Here is a 20891-nt window from a genome sequence, read left to right on the forward strand (position 1 = left end):
GGAGGTGTGTATGGGGTGGGGGTGGGGACAGTACTGACGACCATATTCAATACCTGTTGGCCTTTGGAAGCAAAAAATCTTGGGCCTTCTGTTTTTGAACACAAAAAGTGATTTTTTTGGGATGTGACTGGGATCTGTGAGAAAGCACTGCTGATTACTGCATTGGCCTGAATATAAGCCTCACTTTCTCTCCAAATTCTGACTGTGAAAAGTTAAAGTGCAGCTTATATTTGTGACCATTTAAATAGTCAAACAGCGCCAGGAGCTGAATTTTAAAGTTGTGGCTTATATTCGGGGCAATACGGTATTATCCTCCTGGTTCCGTTCAGTTTCTGTTTGGCTCATGCACCATTCTCTCCTGTCTCCTCTTCTCCTTTGGCCTCTAGTTCTTAAACCTGGCCTCCAATATCCTGAACTTTGTGACTTCCTCCATGCTGGACTCCAGGAATAATTTCATACGCAACTACCTGAGCGTCTCGCTGACAGAGCAGCACATGGCCACGCTGGCCTGCATCATCAAGGAAGTGGACAAGGACGGGATCAAAGGTTGGGGAGCAAGTCCTTGCTCTCTCTCCCCCTTGCCATTCTAGCCTAGTGTCTTTGCATGAGACCCTGGAGGGGAAATTGAGCTAGATCAGGCATGGGCAACCTTAGGCCTTCACAATCCAGCTTTGAACCTTGAATGGTTTTTTCCCTGGCTGGAATGTCTACTTGAGCTCTGATAATGTTTCTGGCTTGCCTGGATGGAAAGTAGAGAGGGGTGTGTGTAAAAACTAGCCATCTCCAGCAAAGTAAAATTTACCTTTGTTGCCCCACCCATTTTTGCCTTTGGCCCTGCCCACCACTGGCATGTGGCCCCCAGAAAGTTACCCAGAGGGGAATGTGGCCTTTGGGTTGTATAAAAGGTTTCCCCACCCTTGAATTTGATGGATCACTGGTCTTGACATTGTCCAGCCATCTTCATATTTTCAAAGGGCATGTCTCTGTTAGCAAACGTCCCACGGGGGCAAGTTGTGAGACTGACCCCCAGGTAGGGACGAAGCCTGCATGCCCTCCTGGCTACTCGAGTCCAGGAGCACATTGATATGCGATTGTTCCCCAGCGTGAAGAACAACACACAAGCCATGAAGGCTAAACTGCTTTATTATAGATAAAATGCAGAGTATGCCTCTGCTTGCCAGCTCATTAAGTCAGAGCTGTGCATTAGCGTGTCCGGCATCTCTCAAGCCAGAAACGAAAGTAAAGTACAGTACAATAACATCACATGTGTGAGAAAGGACTGCTGGCTTTCTCACAGGATGAAAACAGACACATCGTCACGTGAGCCTCGCTGCTGCAGCTTTTGCAGCTCGGCGTGTAATAATATCCTGACATACTCTAGCTGTCTCTGAACCTGGCAGATGTGATTTGATTGTTGTAAGGGCAGAATTGTACACAAGCAGGAGACTTGCAGCTGCCCCTGGAACATAGCTGTCAACTTTTCCCTTTTCTTGTGAGGAATCCTATTCGGAATAAGGGAACTTCCCTTAAAAAGAGGGAAAAGTTGACAGCTATGCCCTGGAAGCGACAGCCCTGCATCTCCTCTACTGCTGGAGAAAGAGGGACACAGAGGGGGTGGCCATCTTTGGTGGCGTCTTTCGTCACTTAAAAGTTCTGGTTGAAGATCAAAGATGGACGAGTGTAATTGTAAGCAAAGTGACACCACCTCAACTGAGAGGTTCTGTTTAGCTATGCCGGGTTTCTGTTTATTTTGTGTGAAGTGGTGGGATCCTGGGATAACCAGCTGACTCTGACCTTTGTCATAGGTACCACAGAGGAAGAGGAATTTGCTGCTGCACTGTATCACTTCAACCACTCCTTGGTGACCTCGGATCTCCAGTCCCCCACTTTGCAAGTGAGTCTTGCAGTGCTTGTGGGGCTAGTAATAAGAAGGATCTAGAGCCCCCCCCCTTAGGAAAGCCAGGGCCAGCAGTTTAGAAATTAGCATGGGGGAATGGTGGGGTGGTGTTAATGTCTGAAAATTTGATAGCCAAGTTGAATCTAGAACAGAGTTGTAGAGCTCCCAGCAGCCAGCATGGTCCAGTGGTCAAGGACAATGATAGGAGCTCAGTGGTAGTGCATCTGCTTTGCATGCAGAAGATTACAGGCTCAATCCACAGCATCTTACAGATGCCATATAACACTCATTCTGTATTTGTAAGCACTGGATCTTTTAGTGTGGCAGCACCTACTTTTGGAACTCCCTGATTCTTGATACTAGGCAGCTGCCTTCACCATACTCTTTTTGGCCCCTGCTAGAAACATTCTTGTTTAGACAAGCCTACTCAGTTGTTTAGAAATTTGATGTGAGTTTTTAAATCTGTTTTTAGGTTAATTGCTATTTTAACTTTCTATAGTGTTAAATTATTGTTAGTTTTTCTTACTGATAGCTTGATTGTGTTACCTTTTTGGTAAACTGCTTTGAGGGTTGTTGTTGTTGTTGTTGTTTGTTTGTTTTTAACAATTGTGGAGCGTATAAATTTTATGAAGTAAATAAAAAAACAACAACCCGGAGAAGCCACTGTTGATCAGTATAGTCAACACTGAGCTAGATGGTCTGGCTCAATATAAGGGAGCTTCATACATCCCCCAAATTGCTAAAGGGAGTCCCCTTTAGCAGCAGTTGTTTAGATTTTATTGAAGGACTTCATGCCGGCACTTATTTTCCCCCTCTTGCCAGAGCACTCTCCTGCAGCAGCTGGGCGTGGCCCCTTTCTCCGAAGGTCCCTGGCCCCTTTACATCCACCCCCAGAGCTTGTCTGTCCTCTCTCGGCTCCTCCTCATCTGGCAGCACAAAGCGAGCACCCAAGGAGATCCTGACGTGCCCGAATGCCTGAAGGTTTGGGAGAGGTGAGCAAGGGGGTAAAGGAGAGCTGTAGTCAAGGCCTTGCTGAATAAGAAACAATGGGTCTCATCAACTAGTATCTTCACCGGGATAATCCTCAACTTCCTCCCTTGCCTGCATGTCTCTTATATATGTTAAGATTGGAGTCCTACTTCTTAAAATGCATTGGTAGACCTTAAAGGCCCTGCTTGGTAGTTCCACTGGCCTCAGATGTTCGGGGGTGGCAGTCCAGGGGAGGGCAGCCCCAAAGCGATGGAATCTTCCCAAGTCAGCACCTTCCTTGTGTAGCTTTTGTCATATGCCAGAGTTGTACCTGGTGCTGTTGAGCTCCTTGCTTTGCTGTGACCCGTTCCCTGCTTCTTCCCTTCCCCTCCTTGGCAGGTTTGTGGGTACCCTGAAGCAGAATGCCATGCAGGGGACGCTCCCTGGCGACACTGAGGACCTGAACGTTGAGCACCTCCAGCTGCTCCTACTGATCTTCCACAGCTTCTCTGAGAAAGGCCGCCGGTCGGTCTTGACCCTCTGCATCCAGACCATCCTGGAGCTGATGGCCAACCTGGATTCGCAGCTGAGCTGCGTCCCTCTCCTCCTGGCCCGCCTCCTCTTGGTCTTTGACTACTTGCTTCACCAATATTCAAAGGTTCCGGTGTACCTGTTTGAACAGGTGAGCACTGTGGGTGGGTGCCGCACCACTGCTGGATGGTGCACTCCTCAAACCAGGGATTCCTTAACTGTGATTCCTGCATTGCAGCACACGGGTTGGGCTAGATAACCATTGGGGGTCCCTTCCAGCTCTATAGTTACGTGGTTCTGTGATGAGCAACCAACCAAACTGACGGCATTCTTTGCTGCCCTCACATCTGTCCTCCTCCTGCTTGCCTTTTTAGGTGCAATACAACCTGCTCACCCCACCCATTGTTTGGGCTGGCGGGTCCCAGGATGGCAATCGGCGAACCTCTTCTCCCCTCTACCACGGGTTCAAGGAAGTGGAAGAGAACTGGGCCAAGCACTGCTCATCAGGTGGGTCTCTTGAGTAAGCTGGTGGAGGTATGGTTTCCATCTCCGGTTAGTGGCATTAAAACAGTTCCAAGCTTATTTTAGGACTTTTCCGAATGCCTCAAGTCTTTTTTGGTTGTTTTTGTTTTAATTCACCATGCTGGGGTGGTGGAGCTGATGAGTGTATCTTCTCCTCTCTTCAGCTGAAAAGCCTCTACAAGAGTGGCTTTAAATACAATCAGTTTAACCCACATGGGGAAAGGGCATAGCTGTCAACCTTTCCCTTTTTTTGCAGGAAATTCCCTTATTATAGCAGTGGGGAACAGCAGGGAGGGTTGACAGCTATGGGAAAGGGGGCAGGGAGGGAGTGGGGAGGGAAGAAAGAAACTTGGGCTGCCATTTTTTAAGCAGTTGTTTTGATAATGATCAGCTAGCACAGTTCAGGAGGTGCCTGATGGAGCTGAGCTTTGGCAAAGCTGACAGAGTGAGCCCTGCTTCCCATCTTCTGTTGAGGCTTGTCTGTTTTTGGAGCTTGGAGATGTATTTGATGCTTGAGTTTCCATGCTCACTCTCCCCCCCCCCCCATGCATGGCCAACCTGCAGTACAGATGTCCCCTGCACTTACGCATGATTGACCCGCATGTAACCCCATATACACATAGTGCCTGGAAATAAATAATTTTATTCAAACCAGGAAATGATGGGAGAGATCCTCCCTCCCTGGAGCCCAAAAAGAACGTCTGTAAGGTTGGAGGAAGCCTGGAAGAGACCAGAGGCACAGCAGCGGGGCTTTGTTTAGGCTGCTCAGTCTCCCCACCTAACAGCTGATGCGCATGGTAGCACAGCAGCAGCTGCTTGTCAACTCATCCTCCGGCCTCTAACTGCCCCAGAGCTTCAATTCCAGTTTTTGATATTTTAGGATACAGTATTTTTGGTCTACAGGTAGATGGGAGAGAGAGCGGCAGAGATGGTGTTTACTGTGTATTTAGATGATGTTCTCCACTATATGCAATTTCACATTGAATGCACAGTATCCAGGAGCGTAACCTCTGTGTAAGTGGAGAGTTGTTGTGTTTCCATTCTGGTTATGGAGGGAAGTTGCTTTCCCCCTTTTACAGCCTGTATCACTTACATGGACTTCCTGGCCACTTTGTGGCTGCTGCAGAGCTGGTTTAGAGTAAAGCCATAACTCATGTTGCGAATGCTGCAGGTTATGTTTTTTCGGGTTGCGCTCGCGCCAAACCTAGAAGTACCGGAACGGGTTACTTCCAGGTTTCGGCACTCGTGCATGCGCAGAAGCGGTACTGCGGGTTGCGAACGTGCCTCCTGTACGGATCACATTTGCAACCCAAGCGTGCACTGTACCTGCTTCACAAAACACTGCCAGGAATTTGCTGGGTAACCGTAGCTCTCTCCTCCTTCTGCAGGAATGGGAATTGCATGGGCCAACCTTGCAGGGTGGCTGCTGGGTCACTTATGTCTTTGGCACTGGTGTTTCTGTATTCTTTATTCCCTTTTGGGGTGGCATTTGAAAGCCTAGCTGTCCTGCTTTCAAGGATCACTTACGCCTGTGTTTCTGTGTTCCCTTGGAGGCAACTTAAAATAACCCGGTTCTTTGAATTGTTCTCTTTCTCCCAGATGCAGCCCCCCAACCAAGGTTCTACTGCATTCTCTCACCGGAAGCACCCGAGGACGATCTGAACCGCCTTGATAACACGGTACCTATAAGCATCTACCCCTGTAGAACTTGGAATTTTGCTACACTGGGCAAGGCTTCCTTGGTGATGTCCAGCAGTGTTTGGCAGCTGGCTTGGTACCAGCTGTGGGCCCCAGTTGATCATTGCACGTACAATGTACGAGACCTAAAGCTGTGTTTCTCAAATTTAGAATAACTGCCTTTTCCCTTTTGAAGGTTTGGTCTTAACCCATGCGCCCCAGTGCCCTCTTCCCTATAAAAAAAGCATTATTCAGAACAGTGGTTTGGCACAATCCGCTAAGGAAGATAACAACACAAAAAAATTCAAAACATTTACAGTTAATTAACAGTTAATTGCACATTTATTCAAAGTCCAGTTAATTTATTTAATTTAACTTGATCCATCAATACCAGCTTTTCAAAGTCTTGCCTCTCAGCTCTCCCCATTTCCTCCTTTGGGAACTGCTGGCCTAAAGGAAGGTGTTTTTCCTGTGGGGGCTAAATTGTACTTTTAGCAGATCTTCTGAACCAGAGTGGCGAGTGGAGCAAAGCCACAGTGAAACAGTTTGGACTCCTCTACTTCTCTTTCAGGTGTGCGAGGTCTTGTTTGCGAAGGCTACAAAATACGATGACCTGTACTCGGCCCTCACCTCGCTGCTGGCTGCTGGCTCCCACTTCGACACCCTCCGAAGAAAGGAGAACAAAAACGTCACCGCACTGGTAAGGACGCTCCCTGGCTCCTGAGCCAGACTTTGATGTGGCTGTTCTTCTGCTGCCCTCTCCAAATAAACTTGAATTTCTTTAACTAGATGAATCTGGCATGGAGCTCAGCTGCCGATCTGTCCACTGAGTCTATTGGCAGTGGTGATTCATCTTCTGCACTGTGCAGCTTGTGGGTGGGGGAGGCGGCAGCAATGTTGCTCAGTTGTGGGACCTAGTGCGGCAGCGGAATAAGTAAAGGTGGTCTTGAGTAGACAGTAGAGGCCTGTTTGAGACTCTGGTCATTGAACTGGCATGATGATTTGAGCCATCCTGACAGAAGGTTCTTGGTTCCCTCATTTGCCCAAGACATGAGATTTATATGAGAGGAAAGGGTCATATACTATGGCTGCACATGTGTTCTGCTTGCAGAAGGTTTCTGGTTCAATCCTTGGCATTTCCGGAAGGTAGGGTTGGCAGAGACTCCTGCCTGTGAAACTTTGTAGAACTGCTGGCAGTCAGTATAGGCAAGGATGTGCTTGGCTGGACCAATGGGCCGACTCAATAGAAGGATACTTCCTATGTCCCTCTGTAGGGCTTGCTGTATCGATTAGGCTTCCTTGCTTTTGGCTTCCCTTTCAGTTTTAGGCCCTGAGGGTTGGACAGCTGTAACAGGACTGCAGTTAGCTAATTCTGTCTTGCTTCCTCTTTTGCTCAGGAGGCCTGTGCACTTCAATACTACTTCTTGATCCTCTGGCGGATCCTGGGGATCTTGCCACCCTCCAAGAACTACATGAACCAGCTGGCGATGAACAGCCCTGAGATGAGTGAGTGTGACATCCTGCACACCCTGCGCTGGTCTTCCCGTCTGCGTATCCCCACCTACGTCAGCTGGATCAAGGTAGCTGCTCCACTTGGCTTGAGAACTTCAGGTTTTGTAGGTCGTCTAGATCAGTGTTTTTCAACCACTGTTCCGCGGCACACTAGTGTGCCGCGAGATGTTGCCTGGTGTGCCGTAGGAAAAATTGAAAAATTACTTTATATATAGGCACAGAGTCAATTTTTTTACCATTTTCTAATGGTGGTGTGCCTCGTGATTTTTTTCATGAAACAAGTGTGCCTTTGCCCAAAAAAGGTTGAAAAACACTGGTCTAGATGGAATCGTCCCCATTTCCCCTGCTTGCCCACATCCAGTGATCCACTGTGTAGCATTGTTTTAATGGTTGTGTTCGCCACGTATTGCATTTTCCTTTCATTGTAAGATTGAGACTTCCTTGGTTTATTGGAGGTGACACATATAAATAAATACAGCTAAACCATGGTTTAGTGTTACACCAAGGCAGACTTGTATTTCCCTCCTGCAAGTGAGCCATAAGAAGTCCTACTTTAGGATTATGTACAGCTTCACTGTTATCTCCAAAGTCAGAACTGTCATTAGTTATAACTATGGTTTGCTGAAACAAGGCAGCTAAATAAACCATGGTTAGAAATAGGCTTCCAGCCTATAGTTGCCCAGAGTGGCTAGGGCAACCCATTCAGGTGGGCGGGGTACAAATAAATTGTTGTTGTTTTAGCAAACTATAGTTAAGATTAGCCACAGCTTGTTGGATTTTGGTTGTTTCCTCAAGCTGCTGTTAAAACAACAGCTAGTCAGTTACGAAACAAGAATATCCTCCCTCCCCCAGCAACAGGATGAACACCTAAAATAGCCACCGCCCCATACATGGAACAGCAAAAATTATATTTCCCTGGTGCTGAAGAGTTGACAATGTTGGCACCAGCCAATACTACATGTGGGAGAGTGTTCCAGAGATGGAACAATAATAACACAATAATGCTTAAGCATTGTGGTCAAACACAGCCACTCTCTGTTCTCATGCGCTGCTAAGACCCTGGAAGCTACCCGTTTGATTCACTATGGGATGCACTTTTCATGAAATTACCTTTCAGCATAAGAGACGCTGCAGGCCTGTTGCAGTTCTGTCACCCATGGTGTATTGTATCTTCTTTTTGTTTTCTCCTTTCGCTTAGGATCACCTTGTTAAGCAGGGCATGAAATCTGAACACGCCACTTCTCTCGTTGAGCTGACCTCGGTCAAGTGCAGCTGTGTGAAGTACGACGTGGAAATAGCAGAGGAGTACTTTGCCAGACAGGTGTGTGTTGAGGTGCATAGAACTAGTGGCGGCAGCTGGGTTTTTGTTACCTGCTCTGATGCAATGCAGAGGGTAGTGAGAGGACTTAGATACACAATAACGTATTGAACCTGCTGGATCAATGCAATGGCCCGTGTATCCCAGCCTCCTGTTCTCATAGCGGCCAACCAGGTGCCTGTGGCATACTTGCAAGCAGGACCCAAGCACAAGAGCACTTTTGCCCTCTGTGGTTTTCCAGCAGCATCCAGCTTTGGAGGCAGAACATAGCCACCATACTAGGAGCCACTGATATCCATATCCTCTCTCGTTAATTGGTCCAATCCTCTTTTTTTTAAAGCCATCCAATTTGGCAGCCATCTCTGCCTCCTCTTGTTTAACTGTGCACTGGGTTAACAGTGTCTGTCCTGAATCTTCCATGGAAGGTAGTAATAATAATAGAACGACCTGGCAATATCCAGATGTTTCAGATATCTTTTCAAATCAAACTTGCCCATCACAGCTGTTGGTACCTGGTTAGCAAAGGCCAAGTTAGAATGCGGGGTGCAGGACCCAGATTCCCAATCCTATCTTGCCTGTGAAACTCATTGGGTGATTTCAGGCAAGTCTCTCTTAACCTAATGTACTATTGCAGGGTTCTGTTTTGAGAATAAAATGAGTTGGCTCCATGCAAGCCACCCCAAGCCTGCTAAGAGGGAAGGTTTGGGATCCAAAAGTACTCAGTAAAAATAACCACTGCCGTTCTTTCCAAAGATCTCCTCGTTCTGTGGGATCGACTGCACCACCATCCTTAGGCTGCACGAGATCCCCAGCTTGCAGTCGATTTATACCCTGGACGCCGCCATTTCCAAGGTCCAGGTCTCCCTCGACGAGCACTTCTCCAAGCTGGCCGCTGAGACCGACCCCCACAAGTCGTCTGAGATCACGAAGAACTTGCTCCCGGCTACCTTGCAGCTGATCGACACCTATGCCACCTTCACCAGGTAAGTGGGCTGCATCATATTCCTGGAAGGGTTGTCTTAGAACAGGGTTTCCCCAACTTGGGTCTCCAGCTGGTTTTGGACTACAATTCCCATCATCCCTGATCACTGGACCTGCTAGCTAGGGATCTAGGGAAGCCCTTAAGGAGGTCCTGAATGCAGCAACCCACTCTCCACACCTGTGATTCCTAGCAGCTGGTATTCAGTAGCGTTACTGCAACCAACTTTTAATTTGTTTGCCGCCTTTCTATACACGCAAGGCAGTTTACAAGCCGTAGACAAAAGCACAATTTGCAACAAAAAGCACATATCCTATAGCACTCATCCAGTGCAAATAAGTCATAATAAAAATATGACTTTAAAATAAGCAACTTACATCAAATAAAGTCATGTTCAGTAATCAATTTAGAATAATATATTGCACTATAAAATTAACTCTTGGAATATCAGTAAATAATAGCTAAACAGAAATTCATAGAATCATAGAGTTGGAAGAGACCACAAGGGCCATCCAGTCCAACCCCCTGCCAAGCAGGAAACAAATTCACTCTCGGCTATTACAGGAAATAATTACTAGATGATAATCAGCAACAAAGTCGTCATACATAAAAGACAATGTTAAAAGATCGAACTCCTCCATGAGTTTTTCCGATCCTGTCTTAAAGCCATCCAAGTTGGAGGTCATCACTGCCTCCTGTGGGAGGGAATTCCACAGTTTGACTATGCCTGCCCTGAATCGTCCAGCTTTCAGTTTCTTCAGGTGGCCTGGAGTTCTAGTATTTTGAGAGAGGGAGATATATTTTCTCAGCGACCCCCAAAAGTCTGAATTGGGAACTCCCAACCTCCCCTTCCCTGTCCCTGGTGCAGGTCTTACTTACTGCAGAGCCTCTTGGAGGAAGGCGCTTCTGAGAACAAGCCCACAGAGGAGAAGCTACAGGGCTACGCAGCTGTCCTGGCTATCGGCTCTAGCCGATGCAAATCCAACACTTTAGGTAAGCTGTTTTTTGCCCTCCTTCCCTGCTGTGGCTTCATCGCTGTGACTGCATTCCCAGATGATGTTACGGGTCCTCCGTATGTGGAGCACATGCATTCAAAATGTCCTGGATTCAATCTCCAGCATCTCCACTTGGTTGGGGGAGGAGGCGAGCGGGCAGCTGAGCTTGGAGCTTCTCCAACTCCATGAAATTATTGGGTGGAGTTTGAGTTCGTGCCCTGAAAGCTTGTCTCTGTTTGCCGGTCTTCTGTGGAGCAGGGCCAGCCCTTGTCCAGAACTTGCCTTCAGCTGTGCAGTCTTTGTGTGAATCATGGAACAACATCCACACCAATGAATTCCCAAACATTGGCTCATGGGTATGTCCAATTTTATAAATATTGTTGTTGTTGTTGTTTATTTTCTGGCTGCAGTGGCAAAGGGCTAAGTTTTTTCCCTCCCATTTGTTATGTTTATATACTGCCTTTTCCTCCAAGGAGCTCCGAGTGGTGTTATATTCCGGTCTCCCCTTTCCCATTTCATCCTCACAACAACCTGTGAGGTAGGTTGCTGAGAGATGGCGACTGGCCCAAGGTGGAGAGGTGATTTGAACCCTGATCTCTCAGGTCCCCAGTCCGACGATAACAACTTGGTTGTTGGGAAGAGGAAGCAGCTCACTCTGGCTGCTTCACCTTCTCACATTTCCCTCTCCTTCCTCTTTGTCCCCATTCAGTGGACCTTTACAGTGGTGAGCTCTCCTCTCTGCCCACTAGATGGCAGGCTCATCCACTGGTTTAATCTCCTCTTCTGCTTAACACATCTCTCAAGCTAGCTATGAGGTCTCTCTCTCTCTAGGAGGTGAAGGGGAGAAAGGTGCTTAAAACTTAACTTGACCATCCCCAAAAAAGCAGCTGTGGGACAGGTGTCCTTAAAGCAAAACCTTGCCTTATGGTGTGATAAGGCCAATGGCCCATTTAGTGAAGCATCCTATTCTCACAGTGGCCAACCAGATGCTTCGATGGGGGAATTCCCCCCCCCCAGCAGCATCCACACACAAGACCACCCTCCCTCCTGCAATTTCCAGTGACTGGTATTCAAAAGCATCACTTTCTCTCATCATGGAGGCAGTGGAAGCCTTTTGTGTCTCCTTCATACAGCTGCAGCTGATGGTCATAAAAGAGGCAGCTTTCTCATCTGTATTTTCACCCACCCAAATCTGGATTATGAAACACTCTCTTGGGCTCTTTACTTTGGGGCTGTAGCCAGCTAAGTCCTCGGAGTAGACCCATTGAAATGAAGGGCATGCCTGACTTTGGACCATTCGTTTCAGTGGATCTCCTCTGCGTAGCCCAATGCTGGGTACATTGCCCTTTAATTTTATACACCCTGGGAATCAAGTTTTCTGTGGTATTGTATTTATTTGCTGATTATTATTTTTTAAAAAACAATGTTTCCTTGCATATTTTACTCACTCTCAATTTTGCACTGTAAATAGCCCTGGAATAAATATTAAATGAATGGGCTAGTATAGGAAATGTATTTAAAAAACAAAAGCAAATGAGTTGGAGCTAACTCAGTTTTACTCAGAGTAGACACTCTGAAATGAATGAACCTGAGAGAGGCATGTTAATTAATTTAGTGGGCCTACTGTGAGGAGGACTAGCATTGGATGCTCTTTTGCTTGCTTCTAGCGCAACGCTTTTGCCAATGACACGATCCCAGCGGAGAGCTACATCAGCGCGGTGCAAGCCGCCCACCTCGGCACCCTCTGCAGCCAGAGCCTTCCCCTTGCGGCCTCCTTGAAGCGGACCCTCCTCTCCTTGGTCAGGCTCACTGGTGACCTCATTGTGTAAGCTGAAATGTGTTTGGTTCACAGACAGCTCCTCTTTCATCTCTACACCAATGGACATCACTTTGGGGTGGGGCACCTGTCTGTCTAGCTGAGTACTGAGTGGCAGCAGCTCCCCAGACGGGACATTTCCTAGCCCTACCTGGAGATACCATTGCAGATCCTCTTCCACTGAGCTAGGGCTCTTCCCTTAGACGAAAGAACACAGAACACTGCCTTGTACCAAGTAAGACCATTGGTCCATTTACAGTTGTACCTTCGGTTACGTATGCTTCGGGTTGCGTACTTTTTGGGTTACGAACTCCGCTAACCTGGAAGCGCAACCTGAAGTGTGCGTGATTCGTGCATGCGCAGAAGCGTTTTTGCGGTCTGTGCATGCGCAGAACAAATTATTCAGGTTACGTCCTTTTCGGGTTACGTATTGTAACCCGGGCTACCACTGTAGTCAGTATTGTTTGCACATACTGGGAGCTCCCCAAGGTTTGCACAGCTCCCCAAGGTTTTAGACAGGTGGTGTTCCCAGCCCTAGCTAGAGATCCGTCTGGGGATTGAACTGAGGACCTTCTGCGTGCAAAGCAGGTGCTCCCCTACTGAGCTACGGTCCCCTTCCTCTTCAACCATTTGAGGGCCCTCTTTCCCCCCTCTCCCTCCAGTTGGTCAGATGAACTGAACCCGCCCCAGGTCATCCGCACACTTCTTCCCCTTCTCCTGGAGACCAGCACGGAGAGCGTAGCGGAGATCAGCAGCAACTCCCTCGAGAGGATCCTGGGCCCAGCGGAATCGGACGAGTTCCTGTCACGAGTCTATGAGAAATTGATCATGGGCTGTTACAACATCCTGGCCAATCACTCTGACCCCAACAGGTATGGATTCTTTCACAGCCCTAAATGCCTTGAACAATAAGAAGAATCTGCTGGATGAGGCCAATGCCCCATCTAGTCCAGCATCCTGTTCTCACAGTGCTCAACCAGATGGCTCAGTGGGAAGCCAAAAAGCAGGATTTGAGCACAAGAGCACACTCCCTCCTGAGGTTTCCAGCAACTATTACTCAGAAGCATTGCTGCCTTCGACTGTGGAAGCAGAGCATAGCCACCAGGCTAGTAGCCGTCAAAAGCTATCTCCTTGGTCTTGTGCTCCATGAATTTGATTTGTTCTCTTTTAAAGCCATCTAGGTTGGTGGCTGTTACTTAAATATATGCCCGGTTCTTTCCCCGGAGGCAATGCAGTGTCCTCCATTGCTTGCATCTTTTCCCAAAGCGCTTTTATACAGTTTCAGCAGAGCAAATCCTTTGTACAGATAAATCCAAATGTAACACCTGTTTCTGTACACCTGAACTGCCAAACTGGTCTTAGCTGGGTCTCTTCTGCAGGCTACTTGTTTTTCTGCTGATTCACTAAAAAGGTGGGGCCCTATTGCCCCTCTTCACTCAGAGGGAATGCAGTTCATGAGATAAGAAGACCTCGAAAGGCCTTGAACATTTCCAAGCAACTAGCATAGAATTGTAGAGTTGGGAAGGGACCCCACGGGTCATCCATTCCAACCCCCTGAAATAAAACCTGCTGCAGCTTTAATCCAACATGGCTATCACACCCTCCCACGGGAGCGACTTCCATAGTTTACGCTGTGTGAAGAAGGATTTCTGGGTTTACCACAGGCATTTGATTGACCACTGTGAGAAGAGGATGCCAGACTAGATAGGCTGTTGACCTAATTACTTTTTTAAGCTGAACTGCCATGGCTGCAGTGGGTTCCTCCCATTAACACAAATGGATAACCAATGCTGCCCTCCTCACTGTTAAAAATGTGTCCTGTGCCTGGTAATACTTAACCTGCCTCTAGGTAAAGTTCCCATCTCTGGAAAAACAATTTCCCCCCTCCCTTAGTGGACTTGATGAATCCATCTTGGAAGAATGTCTGCAGCATCTGGAAAAGCAACTGGAAAGCAGCCAGGCCCGGAAAGCGATGGAAGAGTTCTTTTCCGAGAGGTGAGCTGCCCCATCTCCTTGGCCATCCACCTCCCTGTTATCTCTACATTTCTGACACACCCTTCTGCTCAGGTGCTGCCGAGCTCCTGTCTCCTGTGCAGCTTGGCCAGGTGACCAAGGATGATGGGAGTTGTAGTTCAACAGGGGTCCCCACCCCTGGCTATGTCACCCTATTGCCAACTTGGTACCCTTCAGATATTTTGAATGACAACTCCCTGTATGCACTGGGGCTGATGGGAGTTGTGGTCCCAAAACATCTGGAGGTTTGTGGAGGCTGGGAGATGCGCTAAGAGCCTAAGCAAAGGTCCATCTAGTTTCCAAAGGTGCCCAGACTGATGCCTCTAAGAAAAGCGTAAGTGGAGGAATGGAGGCCAAAGCCTTTCCCCCTGTTTATTTACATTTTTACTTATTTATAAAAGTAGTTACAGAATGCTTTTCAAAAGAGAAAACCAGAGCGGTATACAAAAACCACATGTAAAACCATACAACAACAAAAACCATATATAAACCCTAAAATCAGAAATAAGCTATTATGGAAAGATGCATTCTTAATCACTGACAGAATAGAAAAGTTTTCAGCAGGCATGACATGAAAGGCACTTGCACTGAAGGCTCTGTATCATTGTTGTCAAATGAGCCCCTCCAACTCTGGGAATGACACAAGGATGCTAACTGCAGGTGATCTCAGCGATTGAGCTGGAATTTAAGGGCTCAGGCAGTGCCTCAGGCACTCTGGACCAAATTTGGTCAGGGCTTTGTAAATTAATACAAAGACCTAAATCCCATATATCTGCTATTCAAAGTTATGCTGTCTCCAAACATGGCGGTTCCATTTTGCCACTAGTGGGGCTTAATGGCATGTAGCGTGGGGAGGACACACTAAATTCCAACATTTTCTTAGGTTTTGTGACACTTAACTAAGTTGTGTGGCTACCAGCCATCTTGTCTAATGCCTTTTATCCCATGTTCCTTTTGAACCAGTGGAGAACTGGTGCAGATCATGATGGCGACAGCCAACGAAAGCCTCTCAGCAAAGTTCTGCAACAGAGTCCTGAAGTTCTTCACCAAGCTGTTCCAGCTGAGTGAGTGGTCCTGCTCAGTCCTGCTTTGTGGCTATAGTTTTGACTTGTACAGGAATAATAAACTATTTGCTGCATTTAGTGCTTGCTTCCTTGTGCAGAACGTAGCGAGGTACTTGCTTTAAACACGGTTGTTGGTGCATGGGCCCGGTCCCATCTGAAACCTTCCCCTTTCCTCAGCTATTACTGAGGCTGTTGGAGAGATGGAGGGGAGGGATGGAGGGAAGCTACCATCAGCCCCAATTGCTTCAGATCACGTGAAAAACCCTTATCTCCATTCCTCCTCGGGGGATAGCATAGCCTTCTCTTTTCCTCTCCCCTTTTTTGGATGCCCAAGGCAGCTACTTCCGAATTTTTACAGCTCTCTTTTATATACACACTGTTGCTTAGTAAAAATCTCTTGGAACTGACTCAGGGATGGGGGCAACCTTGGTAGCCCTCCCGATGGTGTTGCTGGACTCCAGCTCCTACCAACCCCAACCAGCATGGCCAGCATTCCAGAGGTCCCCCGGTCCCCCCATCCCTGCATGATAAAGAAATTCTGGTGTTAAAAACCCCTGACTTCCTTTGTAGCTCAGCAGGACATGATATCTGCAAAATAAGCCCGCAGACATCTACTGGATTTGCTCTGCAAACTCATCAGATAACTCACTTTCCTTTTTTGTAAAATGCAGGTGATCTTAGCCTGCAGTATTTGGATAGAGCAATGCCTCTCAAACTTGGGTCTCCAGCTGTTGTTGGACTACATCTCCCATCGTCGCTGAACACAGGTCCTGCTAGCCAGGGATGATAGGAGTTGTAGTCCAATGACGGCTGGCGGCTCCACTGAGATAGAGGGTTCTCTCTCTCGCACCCCCCCCCCGGTAAAATAAATGCTGGTGAGCCCTTGGGGAAACTGCCTTAGGAGCAGAAGAAGCTGCCTGATACAGTGAGTCAGTGGACCACTTGTCTCACTATTGTCTGCAATGGCTGGCAGCAGCTGTCCAGGCCTTCAGGCAGGGAGCCTTTCCCTAGTCTTTTCCCAAGGTGACGCAGATTGAACCTGGGATCTTCTCCATACAAAGCAGGTGCTCTGCCCTTGAACTGTGACCTCTCTTCACTTTCCACGGAGGTTGCCGTTTTCTCAGTTTCACCTTCTTTCTCTTCGCCTCTTTTAGCTGAGAAGAGCCCCAACCCCAGCCTCCTGCGCCTGTGCGGCTCCTTGGCCCAGCTGGCATGCGTGGAGCCTGTGCGCCTCCAGGCCTGGCTGACCCGGATGACCACCTCACCCCCGAAAGAGTCTGACCAGCTGGAGGTGGTGCAGGAGAACAGGCAGCTGCTTCAGCTGCTGACAACCTACATTGTCCGAGAGAACAGGTAGGTGGATCGGCCCCATCCAGGTGGGGAGCTTCTAGTTTTTAGCCACACGGGAAGCTGCTTTATATGGAATCAGACCATTAGTCTATCTAGCTCAGTGGTTTCCAAAGTGGGCAATATTGCCCCCTGGGGATGGGGGTGGAATTACCTAGGAGGGCTCTAAGAGGCAGAGGAGTTGGTGATGCAAGACCCCTGCTAAGTGACTTTAAATCAGACATTGGGAAACTGGTGCCACTTCCTCAGGCTCATCCATCGCATTAAGAAGTTACCGGACAACCAAGTAGTTAGTAAGCGTCATATCGGAGGCTCTTGCAACTAGTAGACTTTGAAAAGCTGGTATCACTGGCTCAGGTTCATCAGTTTGCTGGCTTGATTAACCTGAAGAGCTTAGATTGGATTTGGAATGAATGTGCAGTTAAGAGTTTTGAGTTTCATTGTGTTACTACCTTCCATAGCAGGTTGTGCAAACCACTATTCTGAATTATGCTTTTTGTAGGGTAAGGGGCGCTGGGGATGAGTTTATGGAACCAAGGGAGTGCTGGGGCCCTGAAAACAGTTCGGGAACCAGTGATCCATACACTGACCGGCAGTTGCTCTCCAGGGTTTCAGAGCAGATTCCCAGCTCTACCTGGAGATGCTGCTGGCGATTGGAGCCGGGACCGTCCGCATTCAAAGCAGCCGCTCTGCCGTTTAGCAGCTGCCCTCCCCCATGGCCTCCCAAACCCCTGTTTCGATTCAAGGGGTTAAAAGCATTAGCCGTCAGGATGCTTCCCTGCAGTAAGTAAACGGGAATGACTTGATCTTGGTGTCTTGCCTTTCCAGCCAAGTCGGGGAAGGCGCCTGCACTGTCCTCCTGAGCACCCTGATCCCGATGGCCACGGAGATGCTGGCAAATGGTGACGGAACCGGCTTTCCCGAGCTGATGGTAGTCATGGCCACCCTGGCCAGCGCCGGTCAAGGGGCGGGGCACCTCCAGCTTCACAGTGCTGCCGTCGATTGGCTGAGCAGATGGTAAGAAGGTCTTGCGTGTCGGCCTCTCCCTCTTGTGAACAGAAATGGCTTAAGGTGGTTGGATGCTTTGTATTGAGATGCAAAGGCATTTGCCTGTCCATAGCCTGGAATGGTGAACTGTGCCACTGGGGCAGGGCGTGGCTTCTTTTCTTTAATTTTCAAGACTTAATTATCATTATGAATAACGATCTGGTAGGAAATACGTAAGAAGAAAATGGGGGGGGGGACAGCGGTAACAAAACAAAAACCAGGGTTCGCAGCCATTGCATCATAAAATAAAGTACGTTCTCAAGAGACTATGTATTGAATTAGATGTTACAGCAAAAACCGACCTGATGCAGAAAGAGTACAGAGCTGAGAATATGAATTCCAAATGAAGCCGTATTTCACTGGGACTTGTCATCCCCGTGCTTGGGTTGGGGATCCAGTATTCTAGGCCAATTTTCTGCCACCTTCCCCGCCAACCACTCTTTTTATCTCACGCTGTTCTAGCAAGAAATACTTGTCTCAGAAGAACGTCGTTGAGAAAATGAATGCCAACGTCATGCATGGAAAGGTATATGCGGTTAATTCCCTTGTGGTCTTGTAGATCAGGCAGCACCAAGGGGGAGCCAGGGAAGAAGGGATGGAGGACAGGGCAATACGGAGCCTCCTTTCTGAACACAAGGGTGATCCTTCCTTGCACAGAAATCTTGGGCTCGGTCTGTCATGGTGACTTTTGCCCAACATTTGAGGGAAGCATTATGGTCTCTGGCAGTCTACTCTGGGAATCTACCCCGGTGGATGCAGTCCAGAGAAACCCAGCTTTGCCTTGTGGAGTTTAGTAGAATTGGCTTGGGAGGTATACCTGAATACTTGCCATGGCAGGGAGCTGCCTTATACTGAGTTAGACCACTGGTCCACCTAGTTCAGTATGGCCTGCACTGACCGGCAGCAGCTCTCCAGGGTTTCAGGCAGGGGATATTTCCAGCCCTGAATGGAGATGCCTTTGTGGATTGAATCTGGGACCTTCTGCTTGCAAAGAGTAGCTCCACCACAACTACGGCCCATCCATGGTGGGGGGGGGGTGGAGAGAAGACTTCTTCTTGGAACAAGGGGCATGTTCCAGCCAGGCAAAAGCACTTGGGGAGAGCGTGCTCTCTGGAGAGTCCCAGGGGGCAGAGCAGAGAGGCCCACAGGCCTGAGTCTCTCAGCAGACTCAATGCTGCAGCCTGACTGTAAAGTTGCAGCAGGATTTAGTAGAAAAGGCCTCTTTCTTTGTGACTGAATGCCGCCTCCTCCTCCTCTTACCTCTTGCAGCATGTGACTATCCTGGAATGCACCTGCCATATCGTCTCCTACCTGGCTGATGTCACCAATGCACTGAGCCAGACCGGCGGGCAGGGCCCCAGCCACCTCTCGGTCGATGGGGAGGAGCGGGCCATTGAGGTGGACTCGGACTGGGTGGAGGAGCTGGCTGTGGAGGAGGAGGACTCCCAAGCTGAAGACTCGGTAGGTGGCCTTGGACTCGCTTGGCAAACCGATCTAGCAAAGGGGCAAGACCACTGTGTTCTATGGAAAAGTTTATGAAGACGAAACACTAAATTGTAAAAGACCCCTTACATTTAAGGCTTGCTTTTTTGCCTTTGCTTGAGGCTAACTCGGATTGGTTGAATTTAAATTTAGAAGGGCTCTTAATCTTCCCAAAGCAACAGATGTGATGGTAAAACTGTGCCCATACTGTACAATTTTCAAGTACCACATACATGAGGATTTCCATGAATGAAGGCTGTTTCGTACATTTTTTTCACAAAAACCTCCTTGCAGTGCAGAAAAGTAGGGCATTTGGGTGAAGGTGGCTCTGGTTTAGCCTTCTCCCTGAGTTTCTACTATTCTACTACATGCAGAAATTTTACCGCTTTTTAAAAAATAATGGAGCATTCAGCCAAATGAATTACCAACAGATCTGATACCTCTTCAGCTGATTGTGAATACAAAGCCATTGTGTAGACACTGGTCTGAAGAGAGACTGTGTATCTTTCCAGCTAAAAGGGCCTTTCCCCTCTTTTCTGGTGTGTGTGTGTGTAGGATGAGGACTCGCTCTGCAACAAACTTTGCACGTTTACCATCACTCAGAAAGAATTCATGAACCAACACTGGTGAGTCACCCTTGATTTTGAAATTTGAGTTCGGGGGGCTTCTCTGTGGTCACCCGTTGTCTTGTGGCATTTGTCAGCCTGATAGCCCTATCCTGGTGACCCAGGGTAGTGGGAAGTGCCCATTGCTGTGCTGGTCACCCAGCAGCCAGTCATCACGCAAACACAACTGACTGCTTTCAAGAAATAAAAACCCTCGCTCTGCAGGTACCACTGCCACACCTGCAAGATGGTCGACGGCGTCGGGGTCTGCACTGTTTGTGCGAAGGTTTGCCACAAGGACCATGAGATCTCGTACGCCAAGTACGGCTCTTTCTTTTGCGACTGTGGGGCAAAGGAGGACGGCAGCTGCCTGGTACGTTTCTCTGGTGATCGGGGGGTCTTGCGATCTGTGGGGTGTTGGAGGCAGCCCAAGCGGCACGCCGCAGGGGTGAAGCCACATGCCGTGTGTGAGCCTGACCACATGGAAATCCTGCTCCTGATTTTCCAGGCCTTGGTGAAGAGGACGCCCAGCAGTGGCATGAGCTCCACCATGAAGGAGTCTGCCTTCCAGAGTGAGACCCGCGTCTCTGAGAGCGTCGTCCGGCACTCCAGCACCTCCCCTACGGACAAATCCAAGACCTCCATCAACGACGGGCGGGTAGGGTCTGACGAGGAGAAGCCCAAGAAGAGCAGCCTGTGCCGGAACGTGGAGGGCTGCCGGGAACAGCTGCAGTCCCAGGTATGGCCCTGCTGGTCTGAAGGCCTCTCTCTTCAAGGGAGGAGCCTGGTGGTGCCATGGGGAAGTCGGGAGACACCTGCCCCTTGAGATCAGGAACATAGGAAGCTCCCTTATGTCAAGTTAGGGCAATTGGTTCAACCAGCTCAGTATTGTCTACACTGACTGGCAGCAGCTCTTCAGGCTTTCAGGCAGGGAGTGTTTCCCTAGCCCTTCCTGGAGATGCTTCCTGGATTGAACCATGGTCCTTTTGCATGCAAAGCAGGCACTATGTCACTGAGCTTCCCCTAAATGTAGTAAGATTCTAGTCCTCATGCTTCAGAATGAAGTTCTGAGTTAAATTGAAAGCTGCCTGATACGGAGCTGGACCCTTAGTCCTTC

At 48.5% G+C, this 20891-nt stretch overlaps 1 protein-coding gene across 9 annotated transcripts in view; it reads left to right on the plus strand.

Moving 5' to 3' along the window:
- Positions 1-20891, plus strand: part of UBR4 (ubiquitin protein ligase E3 component n-recognin 4) — a 123219-nt gene that overhangs the window by 15872 nt on the left and 86456 nt on the right. For all 9 annotated transcript variants that reach the window (XM_033159446.1, XM_033159447.1, XM_033159451.1 and 6 more), the window contains exons 16-38: positions 387-546; positions 1806-1894; positions 2720-2889; positions 3266-3548; positions 3772-3904; positions 5519-5598; positions 6168-6296; positions 6994-7176; positions 8307-8429; positions 9180-9409; positions 10274-10398; positions 10659-10756; positions 12068-12225; positions 12879-13088; positions 14110-14211; positions 15193-15293; positions 16448-16646; positions 17469-17657; positions 18150-18213; positions 18957-19148; positions 19725-19795; positions 20000-20147; positions 20283-20513. In XM_033159446.1, the coding sequence (XP_033015337.1) occupies positions 387-546; positions 1806-1894; positions 2720-2889; positions 3266-3548; positions 3772-3904; positions 5519-5598; positions 6168-6296; positions 6994-7176; positions 8307-8429; positions 9180-9409; positions 10274-10398; positions 10659-10756; positions 12068-12225; positions 12879-13088; positions 14110-14211; positions 15193-15293; positions 16448-16646; positions 17469-17657; positions 18150-18213; positions 18957-19148; positions 19725-19795; positions 20000-20147; positions 20283-20513 (3468 nt within the window). The remainder of the gene's footprint in view (positions 1-386; positions 547-1805; positions 1895-2719; positions 2890-3265; positions 3549-3771; positions 3905-5518; positions 5599-6167; positions 6297-6993; positions 7177-8306; positions 8430-9179; positions 9410-10273; positions 10399-10658; positions 10757-12067; positions 12226-12878; positions 13089-14109; positions 14212-15192; positions 15294-16447; positions 16647-17468; positions 17658-18149; positions 18214-18956; positions 19149-19724; positions 19796-19999; positions 20148-20282; positions 20514-20891) is intronic.

The sequence above is a fragment of the Lacerta agilis genome, chromosome 8 (genome assembly GCF_009819535.1).
Source record: "Lacerta agilis isolate rLacAgi1 chromosome 8, rLacAgi1.pri, whole genome shotgun sequence".
NCBI lineage: Eukaryota > Metazoa > Chordata > Lepidosauria > Squamata > Lacertidae > Lacerta > Lacerta agilis.